This window comes from Hylobates moloch, unplaced genomic scaffold (assembly GCF_009828535.3).
Source record: "Hylobates moloch isolate HMO894 unplaced genomic scaffold, HMol_V3 SCAFFOLD_1, whole genome shotgun sequence".
Taxonomy (NCBI): Eukaryota; Metazoa; Chordata; class Mammalia; order Primates; family Hylobatidae; genus Hylobates; species Hylobates moloch.
The window spans coordinates 140,472,934-140,486,539 of record NW_026652276.1 but is presented as its reverse complement, the minus strand read 5'-3'; the positions used below and the strand labels follow the sequence as shown (position 1 = coordinate 140,486,539).

General features: G+C 42.0%; 1 protein-coding gene across 2 annotated transcripts in view; it reads left to right on the top strand.

The window, feature by feature from the left end:
* Window positions 1–13,606, top strand: part of CREB5 (cAMP responsive element binding protein 5) — a 426,750-nt gene that overhangs the window by 101,757 nt on the left and 311,387 nt on the right. For both annotated transcript variants that reach the window (XM_032758510.2, XM_058446185.1), the window contains exon 4: window positions 433–554. In XM_032758510.2, coding sequence (XP_032614401.1) covers window positions 433–554 — 122 coding nt within the window. The remainder of the gene's footprint in view (window positions 1–432; window positions 555–13,606) is intronic.

Genomic DNA, 13,606 nt, shown 5'->3' with positions numbered 1-13,606 from the left:
TTTCTTTCCAGCCCCCTGAAGTCAGGCTTAACATTGGGTCAGATTTTTTTTGGCCTTATTTTAGCAATATCATTTTCTTTTTCAAGTTTAAAATAAATATAGAAAGAAAAAGGGTCATTCCACATATTTCAATGTGTATTCAAATGGTACAGACTTCAGACAAGTGGAGAGTGAGATCTCCTGTAGTTGTCTGGAGGGAGTTCAGCAGAAGCCCTTGCAGACTACAGCTTTCTGTCTACTGTATTCCTGCTTCGGAATTCACGGTTTTATTTTCTTGCATATTGTTATGTTATTTAAAGGGCCAAGAAACTGTGGATAGCTAGTGAACATTTGAATTAAGGCAAGGGGAGGGGATTAGTGAATCTAGCTCATGTTCGCTACTGGCTTTTGAGAAAAAAGACCCACTTATGAGCTCTCCGACTCTGTTTTCAGATCAAACTCCGACCCCAACGAGATTCCTGAAGAACTGTGAGGAGGTGGGCCTCTTCAGTGAGCTGGACTGCTCCCTGGAGCACGAGTTCAGGAAGGCACAGGAGGAGGAGAGCAGCAAGCGGGTAGGTTTGCTTGGATGGCCGCCTTGAGAGGTGTCCTGCTAGAAACTTCCATGAGGAAACTAGGTGGCACTGCACTGCAGATTGTGTTGATGTGGCCTTGAAGTATTTTAGCCATTTGTGAGTATTTGTCTAATTTTTTTAAATGATTATTCCTTGATTATGGCAGAATTCAAAGCTAGATAAATCAAAAATTTAGAATCTTGAACCAAAGTCAAACTTACAGATTTTTTCAATTCTCAATCAGTTGTTTTACTTTGCTAAGTATTTAATAGCAGACTTTACATGAGCAGTGAATGCAGAAGAATAGAGCCGATGGGTGAGAGAACAGGCGAGTAATCTTCATGGTAGAAGAGGGGATTTCATCAGACTTTGGCCCATGTTGTAACTGTCTGTTTTCGATCATCTTTCCAGTCATTCTGCACCAAATTCATAATTATTTCCTGGTCGTATTACCTTGTCCTAGTATTGAACATCTGTTGTTGCTGAGACAAATAGGTTAAGTACAACTGTGAATCATTTGTTCTTAAAAATGTAGGAAAATCACTTTATGAAACCCTTAAGAATATATTTGGTGTTTATGGGAATGTCCTGAAATTTAAAATCACTTTACAAGAATAATGAAAGGAGACGGTGGTCACAAGTCAATGTGATGAGGATGCTTTTTGGTATTTTGTTCGTTGTTATTATACAGCATTATTGAATGCCCACACTGTATTAAGAAACAAATTAGATACAGTCTGTGAACAGAAATTCAAAATGTGAAAGGTGATTGAAAGGAAAGACCAGTTAGGTAGTAATGAATTCTGAAGTCCAGCTGTTCCACCCGGAAAAGAAATTTTAAAGGGTTCTGATATTTCTCTAAGTGTTTCAAAGCCTTTTAGTCCTTGTCTATGTGAAATTATAATAATCTCCCCACCACCAGATTTTTCCTGTCACATTCTCATGTCATAATAGTCAAGGGCTTGTATTTAGCCTGTACAGCTTCAGGAAAAACCATGAAAATAATTGATGGTTACAAGAGGGGTATAAAATCTCAGTCAACTCATTTTATTTATTTATAATTAATTTATCATGTATGCTTGACTCTCTCCTCCACTCCCTTCTCAAAGGATATGAAGTGCCTTTTTTCTTTTTTAAACAAGCACTTGCATAGCAACTATTATTTGCCAGCCAAATAATAAAGTTCTGAGCACTTTAAAAAATTAACTTAATAAAAATAAAAGACATGCATTCTGTATTTTGTTGCAATAGAAATGTATATATATATATATTTAAACCATGAAAATAGCATGCGAAAGAGGAAGAAATTCTCATCATCTAGTCAACTTCCTTTGGTTGAGTAACAAATTTATTTTTTTTGATAGACATGTGTATGTAGAAGACTGAGGAATTAAGTTCATTCATTCCTCAAGATAGTCAAAGCTGGCTTCTTAAACTGAACCATAAGAAAGATGTGTATTTCATCCACATTGTCTTCATTTCTGATAGAATGGTTTTACCTCAAGTGTGAGCCCTTGATTTTACTAAAGACATTTTTCCAAGAACAGTTTTGTAAAGCCCATGGTCGGGGTGTGGTTTTAGATATTCTCCATTGCATTATTCATGATTTCTTATATGAAGCCCCGTGTGGGGAAATTCTTGCAGATCTGAATTCCAGGAAATGGTTTGCTTCCCCTGAGGAACTGAAATATTTTTCTCCTCATGGACATGAGAATCATGTAACTGGTTCTGTTTCTCTTTTCGCTTTGACTGCTAGGTTAACACAAAGCCAAGTTACTGCTAAACTTTGAAAATCTTTTCGAACATTGTGACGAGCATATTTTACTTCCTCCCTAGACCAGACTTTCAGTTCTAGTTTATATTTTCTCTGGTTCTGATTTTTAATTTAAAAAACACTGTCATGCTATACATGTTTCGTGAGTTGCTTTAAATTTCTTGTAGGTTGAAAAAGAGTATAGATAATTAAATTTTAAAAATTAAAATAATTAAGCAACTAAAGTAAGAAAAGGAACTATTGCAGCTGTAGAAACATGTTATTTTCTCTCTTTTAAGTGTTGCTCATAGCCGTGTGATGCTTTCATGATAGGTGTGTGGGTGGGGAACGGCCAGCCTCCCCATGGTCTAGGGCCAGCGTCTCAGGACACCACTGTCTCATGCCTCAGCCTCACTTGCACGCATGGGAAGCTGGACAATATTCAGGCTGTTGAGGCTTTTTCTTCCTTTGCCTCATTCAAACCAGAGGGGCCAAATCCAGCTTCAGGTGGCCATGGTTACACGAGAGGGTATTCTCTTGAGGGCTAAACCACAATGACTTCTCTGGCAGCAAAGAGGGCTGCGTTGGTGGCTTTTGCTCTGGCATTTCTTTGGAAGTCACAGGGCAGGGAAATGAGGAGTAGGAGCAATGCTCCCCCACCTGACAATATTCTTTTACCTATCCCTTTGACCAGGTTTTTCCAGCTGTCAACATCCTTGGCCTCCTGCCACCCCAGCTCTCCTTTCCCTGCTTAAAAAGCAGAAACACAGGTTCTTATTCAGTGCCTATCTTATCATTTTTTAGTATTCTTTTCTTTTTCCTTTTGGTCTACATTCAGACCATTATTTCTTTTGGATTCTACATCTCTAGTTCTCTTCCGATTTCTTTTCCTTTGAGTCTTTAGACTTGCATTGGTTCCCTCATTAGGTTTTAGTAAAGTGGAAGATGGATTAATTTTTCTGGAGAATTTGACTAAAGAAAGTTCTTGCTTGAACTTTCTATGTGTCTTACACAAAAAATATTGGAAAGACTGGACTGGTTCTGCACACCACCTTTAAAACTTCTAGCTGCCGTTGGTCTAGAAAATTCTGTCAAAGAGCAAACAGAGAATTGATCCTTACTTGACCCACGTGGCTGTCCACTGGGGAAAAGTCTGTTGTACAGACTCTAATCCCAGCATCCTTTTCCAGAAGCATCCCAATGTGTATATAGAATCAGTGCAGGCTCTAAGCAGGTTATGTCCACTGGAGAAAGCCCTCGTTATCTGTATTAATACTGTATATAGCAGACAACACGTTCCACAGTAGCCTCAATTGCCATATTAATAGAAGCTTATAACCTCATAAATCTTTAATAAGAGAATTGTTTCCCCTTAGAAAAGCATGTTGTAATTCACTATCAGGTATCATAAATCTCAACTTGCCAATGGCTTAGAACTCAGACTAGTTCATATCCTGAAACATATAAGAAACTTTTGTTCATCAGTTTTCATTCAAGAAACATTTTCAAGTGCCCACTACATGGTAGGCACTGTCCAAGGCATTGTTGAATACAACACTGAATAAAGATGACAAAAAACAGACAAAAATATCTGCCTTCATGTAGTTTACCTCTAGGGGGCAAGAGAAACAATAAACATGTGAAAAAAAAATCTATAACATGTCAGATGGTGATAAGTGTGATGGAGAAAGGTGTAGCAGGGAAGGGGCACGGGGCATGCTGGGGGTGGTCAGGCAGGCATCACTGGTTAGTAGAAGTGTAAGCAGAGACCGAAAGTGGGAGGAGGCCTGAACCAGGTACATACTGGGGAGAAGAATGTTCCAAGATGAAAGCACATAAGTGCAAAGGCCTGAGGCTGGAGGGTGCTCTGTGCGTTGGAGGAATTACAAAGAGAGCCAAGGAGGGTGTAATAAGGCTAGAGAGCTGGGTCTGGGAGGGCAGATCCTGAGGGACCTTGTAAAGGGGCTTTGGTTTTAACTGAGTGAGACGGGAAACTATAGGACAAATTTTTTTTTTTTTTTGAGACAGGTTCTTACTCTGTTGCCCAGGCTGGAGTGCGGTGGTGCAATCTCAGCTCACTGCAGCCTCGACCTCCTGGGCTCAGGTTATCCTCCCACCTCAGCCTCCCAAGTAGCTGGGACTACAGTTACCCACCACCATGCCTGGCTCATTTTTTATATTTTTTGTAATGATGGGGTTTCACCATGTTGCCCAGGCTGGTCTCAAACTCCTGGACTCAAGTGATCTGCCCGCCTCAGCCTCGCAAAGTGCTGAGATTACCAGCGTGAGCCACTGTGCCTGGCCACAACAGTTTTGAGCAGAAAAGTGAGAGGATTGGACTTACATCTTAGAAAGATCACTTTGGCTGCTGAGTTGAAAGCAAACTATCAAAGGGCAGTGGCTGAGAGAGACACCGGTTGAGACAGTATTGAAAGAATTTAGATTAGAGTTGATAGCAGGTTGGCTCAAGGTGGAGATGGAGGCAGTGGATAGATTCTGGGTACATTTTGAAGAGAGAGCCAACAGGATTTGCTGATGGGTTAGACTGGGAAGTAATAGAAGCAGCAAAACCAAGGATGAACCCAGGTATTTGGCCTGAGCAACTGGAAGGATGGGATTGCCTGTGGGAGGAGTGGGTTTAAGGGGAAAATTGGGGGTTTCTTTTTAGATTTGCTAAGTGGAGATGCTGGACCAGCAGATGGATATATAGGTCTGGAATTCAAGGGAGAAGACCAGCTTGGAGATGCAGATTTGGGAGTCACTAATGTAGAAACACTGTTTATGTACTTGAGATTGGGTGGAGTCACCTGAGCCAGAAGTGAATAGAGATAAAGTAGAGAGGTCTGAGCATGAGCTGGGCAGAATCTTCCAGAATTCTCCGACACAGAGGATTGCACTCCCCTCAGTGGCCAGAGACGACGCAGGAGACCATGAGTTATGAAGAATGAAATCAAGTAGAGAAGCCCAGCCCTGGCAGACATGTTGAATGGACAACCGGCATGTTGATTTTGTGTTCCATGTTAGAGGAAAGAAAAACAAAAATATTTTCAAAAACAGAAAAAGAAAAAAAGAGGTGTGTGAATTTTCCTTTGATGTTTAATGACTTAAAAAAAAGAAATTGCATAACACACATCTAGGAGATGGGAAATAGATTTATCATATAATTGTGTGTGTGTGTGTGTGTGTATGTGTATGTATATGTGTGTAAGGAAGGAAGGGTAATTGAAGGGACTAGAAATGAACTCCTTTGTCTTGCTAAGAGAAGCATAACATTACAGCCTAACGTGGTTAAAGACCCTGAAGATGAAAAGTGTGGTGTATAAGTGCTAAGTGTTGTTATTCTCCCATAGGACCTAAATCGGACTCATTATGCTGATGCAGCAATAGGAAATTAGGACATTTCCATGCTCTAGAATTCCTACCAAAATGATTAAAAGTGAAGTCCATCCCCAGAGAGTATTGACTGTTTAACACATGGAACAAGGGACAAGCTACAATCTTAAGATCTTGGATCCCAGCTCAACAGGAGTCACTGCAGGGCATGGTGGGGTCAGCCTCAGCTCCGCAAAGCAGGCTGTTTAATCTGATTAAATTCCGTACCTGGAAATCATGTTACCCGATGCCACCCATTACTTGGGGCAAGAAGGTGCGGAGAGAGAGGCACTTTGCCTTCTTACACTATCTTGTGCCCATCAGCCACTAGCCAGCATCGCTGCCCTGTGGGGAAGGTATGAGTAGTGCTGGATGGAAAATAAAAGATGCCAAGTTGAGCAAGCTTGCAACAGCTGCACATTTCCGGTTATGCTAACATGTTGCTTCTCTGATATTTGTGTAAAACAATCCTTCCCTCCCCCCAGAAGTCTGGAGAAAAAGAATATTCTGAAACCTAAACTTGGTTTTATCCAGGTTTTGAAAATGTCCTCATGTTTGCTTAATCCTAGTAGATGAGGCTGCTTTTGATCTTTTCATTTCTTTTTTTGTCAGCATGACTGAAAGGAAACACCCATTGACAATGATATTGGAGATGACAATCTCTTTCTTCCACCACCCCAGTGACTGAAAACCCTAAGGCTTATACTATAAGGATTCTTTTTGTCCTCCCATTTCAGTGCACTACAAATGTAAATCATGTTCAACTTTCTCCTTGCAGGTTAAAATTATGCCCTCATCTTAGGTGGAATTTGACGCTGGAAGGGAATTTGGCTTGATCTTTGCATCCCACTCAGGGGAATGACTAAACCAGTGGATAAACTGGAAGCTATTTCATGTGTTTTAGGTCACTAGGATTTAGGAATAATGAGTACAATCTTAGCAGGGATTATTAAGAGTTGGTATTTACTTCCACATATGTGAATGAATGTGATCTCAGGTTCTGCTTCAACTTTAAAATGGAGTGGAGTTCTTTTTAACTCATAGGAGTTCATTTTTGGTTTGTCTTTGGGTTTTTTGGTGAAAAGACAGGGTGTCCTGAAAGCAGCAATATACATAGTCTATTGTCTTGCAAAGAGCGAACACTTAAAATTAAGTGTTTGATGTAGATGATGAGAGCAGCTCAGGAAGCTTACAGCTTAGAGGAATACTGGCTAAGTTGGTGACAGATATTTGTTCATCATCTCCCTTGGCGAGTTTTCATATTCGGGTTATTTGGATCTTAGTTGATGAATCCTTACAAGCTAATTTTCACAGTAAAGAAAATAAGTATTTTATCTCTTGCGACTGGGCACTTGATTTTGAGTGCTTGATTATTTGGCAGCTGGTGGCTCTGTCTTCAACCAGTGTTATCAGGCAAAGTGAAGGGGGGAGGTGGTTGTGACAGTAATTTCAGATGAATGTCTCCTAGCCTGTGGCAGATTTCATTGTTCTCTGAGTTCAGTATTAATTATTTAAATTATTTATCACAGGATTTATTTGTTTTATTTATTTTTTATTTTTTGGAGACGGAGTCTCTCTCTGTGGCCCAGGCTGGAATGCAGTGGCGCGATCTTGGCTTACTGCAAGCTCCGCCTCGCGGGTTCACGCCATTCTCCTTCCTCAGCCTCCTGAGTAGCTGGGACTACAGGCACCCCCCACCACGCCCGGCTAATTTTTTGTATTTTTGGTAGAGACAGGATTTCACCATGTTAGCCAGGATGGTCTCGATCTCTGGACCTCGTGATCCGCCCACCTCGGCCTCCCAAAGTGCTGGGATTACAGGTGTGAGCCACCATGCCTGGCCTATCACAGGTTTTATTTATATTTGCTATGACAGGACATTTGTTCTGGCAAGATAGAAGTCTCTGTCTGATGTCTTCTTGAGAACTGGCCCAAGGTTTTCAGAGGCTGGAGTCTGAATTAGAAAGGTTGCGCATTCATGTCATGCCTGTGGTGGGTGTTATCAGAGGTACTAATGTCTCCCTTGAAGCTACAGAGTAGGAAGGACTGGAGAATGCTTGGACCCTATTTTATTTCTATCATGATGATTGCTAGAGGAAGCTGGACATTAATTTGGACAATGTTTGTGTTGGAAATATTGCAGAGTAAAATAGTGTTTTCTTGCACCAGCATTTCCTGTTCAGTTGTGACTGGGGATGGTAATAATCAAGGGACTTAAATATTCATAAAGCATATTCATGTCCATATGTGGACATGAATTAATGTCCATTAAACATGCTATTAATGGTAATTTGATTTCGGCCTCTTCAGTTAACAGGGAATAATTATAAGTGGTTATACCAGTAATATTTTTCTCCATTGGAAATGCAGAGAAATAAACTGTCAAGAGAGACAAAAAGGGAGCCAGTGGTTTATGTGGAACGTCCTGGCCTTTCTCTGACCTCTCTGGGTGTGCAGCTCTGCCTCCCTGTCTTTTGGATGTATTCATTCTCAGGTGGTTTTTGTTTACACCTTCTCTTCAGAAAACCCATACATGCTCATAGCTTAAGAGTCAAGTCCACCCAAACAATTCCTTTATTCGTACATCTAGCCCTTGTGTTGGCATAAATATTGGTCTCTAGCCTCTAGCTGTTACTGATGTTCCCATTGAACATACCAGTGCTATTCCTCACTCAAAATGCCGGAAACCATACCCAGGGCTTTCCCATACAAACTCACCACCATGCCCAACTCCCCTGGTTCTGTTAGAGGCATGTTTGACCCTCCTACTCTGGGCCTCAGCTCCCTCCCTACCCTCTTTTGTTCCACTCCCTAGGTCCAATCAAATTTCTTTAGACGCAGTCCTCAGATCTTCCCTTTATTTTCTGTTTCTATTACCTCAAGCCTAGACCATTCTTACTTCCTACTGGGTTATTGCTGCAAATTCTAAGAAGGTTATTTGACCTTGAACATAACTTTAAAAAGATACCTAGCAATAAGTATTATTGTAATAAGTATTATTGTAAAATTGAATGCATTTTTTTAAAAAATGAAAACTAACAGAAATGTTTAAAGTAAAAAAAAAAAAAAAAAAAAGTGACCAGGTATAGTGGCTTACACCTGAAATCCGAGCTCTTTGGGAGGCCAAGGGGCAAGAGGATCACTTGAGCTCAGGAATTTAAGACTAGCCTTGGCAACATAATGAGACCTCTTCTGTATTAAAAATGAAAATAAAAAAATTATCCAGGGTTGGTGGCCCACACCTGCAGTCCCAGCTGCTTGGGAGGCTGAGGCAGGAGGATTGCTTGAGCCCGGGTGTTCAAGGCTGTAGAGAACTGTGATCGCACCACTGTACTCAACTGAGTGACAGAGCGACACCTTGTTTGTTTGTTTTTTTTTAAAAAAAAGAAAAGTAAAGAAAACAATTGTTCTTGAAGCTGTTTGCCTTTTCTTTGTGGTTAAAGAAAAAATTCCTCCAAATATTATCATTGTTAAAAATTAGAGAGGTCGGTGTGGGACATTGTGGGTATAAAAAGGGGATATGTTGGAAATTTTATAAACACAGCTTCATGCCGTATTTTACTACAGCAACATGTGGTCAGTTGATGCTGGTGCTACAACATTGGGACTGAAGTGGGGGCAACAAAAAAAAATGACAGAAGAAAGAAACCCAAAACAGCCAAAACCACAGTGCAGCCCTGAAGCTCCGCAGGCACCGCCCTCAGCTCAGCTGCAGCCTGTAAGGGCCACTTGTTTGGCCCGCCCTGCCGTCCCATCAGGCAGCCTTATTGTAGCTGAAAATCAGCCCAAGTGGATTCTGGTGGTTGGGATGATCCTCACTAAAACAATTAGGAAGCTCCGCCTTAAGGTCTGGGAAAAAGGTAGCTTTTCCCAGCAGTGAACTTTCTCATCAGGGTGATTGTTTTAAATTCCAGGTTGGGTCAGGTACTCAGCTTGTTTAAATCACTTCTTACCCGTCCCAAGGCAGGCAAGCCAGGCTGCGATTTCAAGGTATTAACCCAAATGGAATCACAACATCGAATGGACACTCTTCTCCGAATGAATCCATTTCGAGCTGTGAGTAATTCAGGATTTCTGACGTGCCAGACAGGCACAGAGAGTGGGGTGTGTACCTGGGCTCATCTGCATCTGCAGAGGAAGCTCATGCTGTCCTCAGCGAGGCCGTGCATTAATACTCCCAAAGGCATGCAGGAAAACAGATTTGTTTTCTGGGCCAGATTAAAACTAAATGATTAAAGATGAAGCTTCCGTTCTAGGCAGAAAACAGCATTCACATTTGGAAAATTGGACCAAATGATAGACTCAGCATCTGTAACTAAGTCCCTTACCTGGGCCCCTCACAGAGATGTGAAAAAAACTGACATTGTAAAAAGAGGAAAGGAAAATAATATAATAGTTGCAAGAAACTGTCTCTGCCTCCATCATCTCGTAAATCCAGGTGAACATTAAGTACGGCTAGGAGCAGGTATGGGAGTGATTTACTCTGAGAACTCTGCTCCAGCATTTGTGTGTTGTTAAAGTTATTTCCATACTGAAAAGTCTGAGGCCAGGAACTGGGATTCCGAGCATTCCTCCCATCTGCATTTCCAGCACGTTGGCTGTCAACTCAAACCTGTGGTACAATGACTGATTTTAGCATCAGAACCATGCAGGGCCATTTCCCTTGTTCTTCACCCAAGTACCACCAAAGCCCAAAGACTTAGGAAAGTTGATCAAATGGTGGATTTTCCCCTCTGAATTACTGGTACCTATGTTCATGTACTTTTTGGAACTAGCTGTTCTGGTGAGCCAGATGGGGCTTACAAGCCCGTTGGGTTGGTGAGGAGGCTAGGCTGTTTTCTTTGGGTGGCCATGCACAGTGTCACCTTACTTGCTCCTCCTGTGTGCAGTAGGGTATCTGTCACAGGCTTCTCTGCTTGACTGTTGTTAGGTTTCCCTCTGTGCTTTGCGTTTTGGAATATTCAAAGCTGTTGTTCAGTTTGTTAGAATTTGTGACTCTGTTCTGTGTGACCAGTCCAGTCCTCTTGTTTGGCTCTCGGGTGAAGTAGAATTCCGAAAGGACTTTACTTTCAGCATCTCCTCTAAGCACAAATTTGCTAATAGAACTCACTTGCTGCTGGCAGGACGAGACCAGTGTGTATGATGACATTTTGTAAGACAACATTCGAGCGTTTTGAAGCTAGAAGGAGGCTGTCCCACCTGCAAGCTTTCCATTCATTGTCTGGCGCTGAGGGTGGGGGAGCAGCTTGCTTCCCAGTTCTCTCTGTGAAATGAGGACTTCACATTTTGGATTTAGTGTGGCTGCAGCCAGCGGAGTCCTTGAGATCTGAGGTACGTGCAGAATACACCATCTGTTCTAAGAAAACTTTGAAAGTTAATCATAGTGCTGACCGAATCCTGCCTGAGTTGGTGCTGGGCACAGCCTTTTTCTGGGGCTTTATGTTTGGGTGGGGGCTTATTCAGGCTCTGCAAGCAGTCACTTCCCCAAAGAAGAAAAGCAGTCATGTTTTGTGTAAATGTCAGGCTGATTGACTACAGGTGATGCAGCACTGGGCATTTCAAATCACAGCCTCTCTCAAAGCAGTCATCCCCTGCCTGCCTTCCTTCTCCCGGCATGATTTGTTATGCACAGAGCTTAAGAACTTTCCCAGAGGATTTATGAACATAAGGTTATTGCTGAATTTGTTGGCATGGTTGGCCCAGGCATTCCTGTCCATTGCTCTCCAACCAGAGCAACAAGCCTTTGGATAAGGAAGTCTGGGCTTCTCAGTGCTCTATAATGTGGTGGGCATGCGAGTCCCACCCTAGTAGCCCCACTCGGTTGGTCCTCAAATGGCTAGAGGGAAACAAGATGGCCCAGAATTCTGGCAACCCCTTCCTCAGTGTGTCGTGCCAAAGAGCTGTTCCCCGTGCTGCCAGGCCACCTGAAAGTGGCCTCCAAACACTTCCTGGGCGATCCACACTCCCCCCACGTGGATTGTGAGGATGTGACGCAGAGTGTGGTCTGAACTCAGGACGAGGGCAAGAAGTCAGCTCCGTTCCATCGCTCTCTAAAAGTCACACATGACTTTATTTTCTCACTGGTAAAATGGGCATTTTGACAACTTTGAAGTTCTAAACATAGGAAGTTAGAATACATCAAGATCTGAAGAATTGACATTAAAACTGGTTCCTAGGTAGGGGTTGTTAGATTCATACATCACTAGAGCATCTCACTTTGAACATTCTTTCTGATGTTGACTACAAGAAGTGTCCAAAAAGTGAGCAGGAAACAGGAATCCAAACTCCACATTCACAGAGACAATAACACCGTTGTGACATTGCTGCCTGGAAGAGGCGTCTTTTTCCTGCATGTCAGCAGTAAGGGAATAATTCCTTGATCCAGATCGCTGCTAGGTTTTTTTATTTGTATCACAACAATGCACACATACATGTGTATATGTTTTAGGCAAAGCTGGGAATTCAGACTTTGGGAACAATTTCATGCCAATTTCTAGGAAGTTCTGGCAGACATTCTGATTATACCTAAATTGCTTATAATGTTCAATTCAACACCAGCTTTAACAGATAATTGCTATCAAAGCATAACTACCTGCTGCCCTTCGATTTTGAAGGTGGCATCACTGATTTACCCATAAGCTGGGGGTGAACTTAGAGTTGATTTACCCTCGGTGGTAATGGATTTGCACAGATCCAAACACACATGCCCTCCCACAGACTTCCTTGCAACCAGAGGCACATATTGTAAGACAGCTGGCCAGGGCCAGGGGTGCAGTCTGTGATGGTGGGAGAGAGGCACTGCTTTGACCTCATTAAAGTAGTCCTTCTAATTGAATGCAACAGTCATAGACCACAACTGCTCAGTGCTGCACTTATACAATGTACTGGTGTATTTCGCAGGAAAAACATCTGTTAATAACACTGATGGCATATTCCCAGCATTATTTTCTCTTCTATTTTACATTTTGCTCTTCTTAACTTTGACTGCTTTTTGACAAAATCTCAGGATGCCAAACAAACATAACTAAATCATGTAACAGTGGTTTGTTGTTATAAAAAAGCATCGAGAGCTCACATAATGTGCATTAAACCAAATTGAAAATGGACAAGAACTCCTAAAGAAGGACATGTGTGTCTCTGATTTTTGCATATGAGTTGGTGTTAGAAGGGAGAATAGGAATGGTGCTTTGGTGTGTGCTAGGAATGGCTTGAAAGGAACTGATCCAGTAAAATACTTTGTTTAGTTGCATTGTGGTATGGGTTCAGCTCATCCACCTGGATTACTGGCTTTTCATCAAAGGTTAGGTAGGTACTACTTCAACAGAGCCGTGTTCCTTCAGTATGAACTAGCTGACTCAGGTCAGTTTTTAAACATCAGTTTATAACTTGCTATGCTCACACACTTATGCCAACTTCCTCCTTCGTAGTTGCCTCCTCATCCTCCTGCCTCAGGCTTTGGGGAGGCCTCTTCCCTTTCACATTTGTCACCGAGACCATTTGACGTATTAACCAGTCAGGGCATGAGGTCCAAACAAGGATTACTCATATTTGCATTCTCCTTTCCTATTCATAGAAAAGAAGGGACCAAGTCTGATTTTTGAAGTGATCCCCACTTCCTGCAACTCCCTGGCAGAGGTAACTTGCTCCTAGGGCCAAATCCCCTTCCCAACAGCTGTTTGGTGATTCTGTGTCACTGGACTGACTGTAAATTCAGGCATACCCTTTTAATTACCTGTTCATATTTCAGCAATGCCGAGCTCTGTGGCACAGAGAGAGGGGATAAGCCTTCATTGTAATGGATTTTTAGAAAGACTATCTCTGAGATAAGAGTTCTAAATCTTGGCAGTCTCTTCAGAGCACACACTTTGTGATTGCACACAAATTCTTGGCTCCCCAGAGCTGTGTTGTAAATGGAGTGCAGTGTACA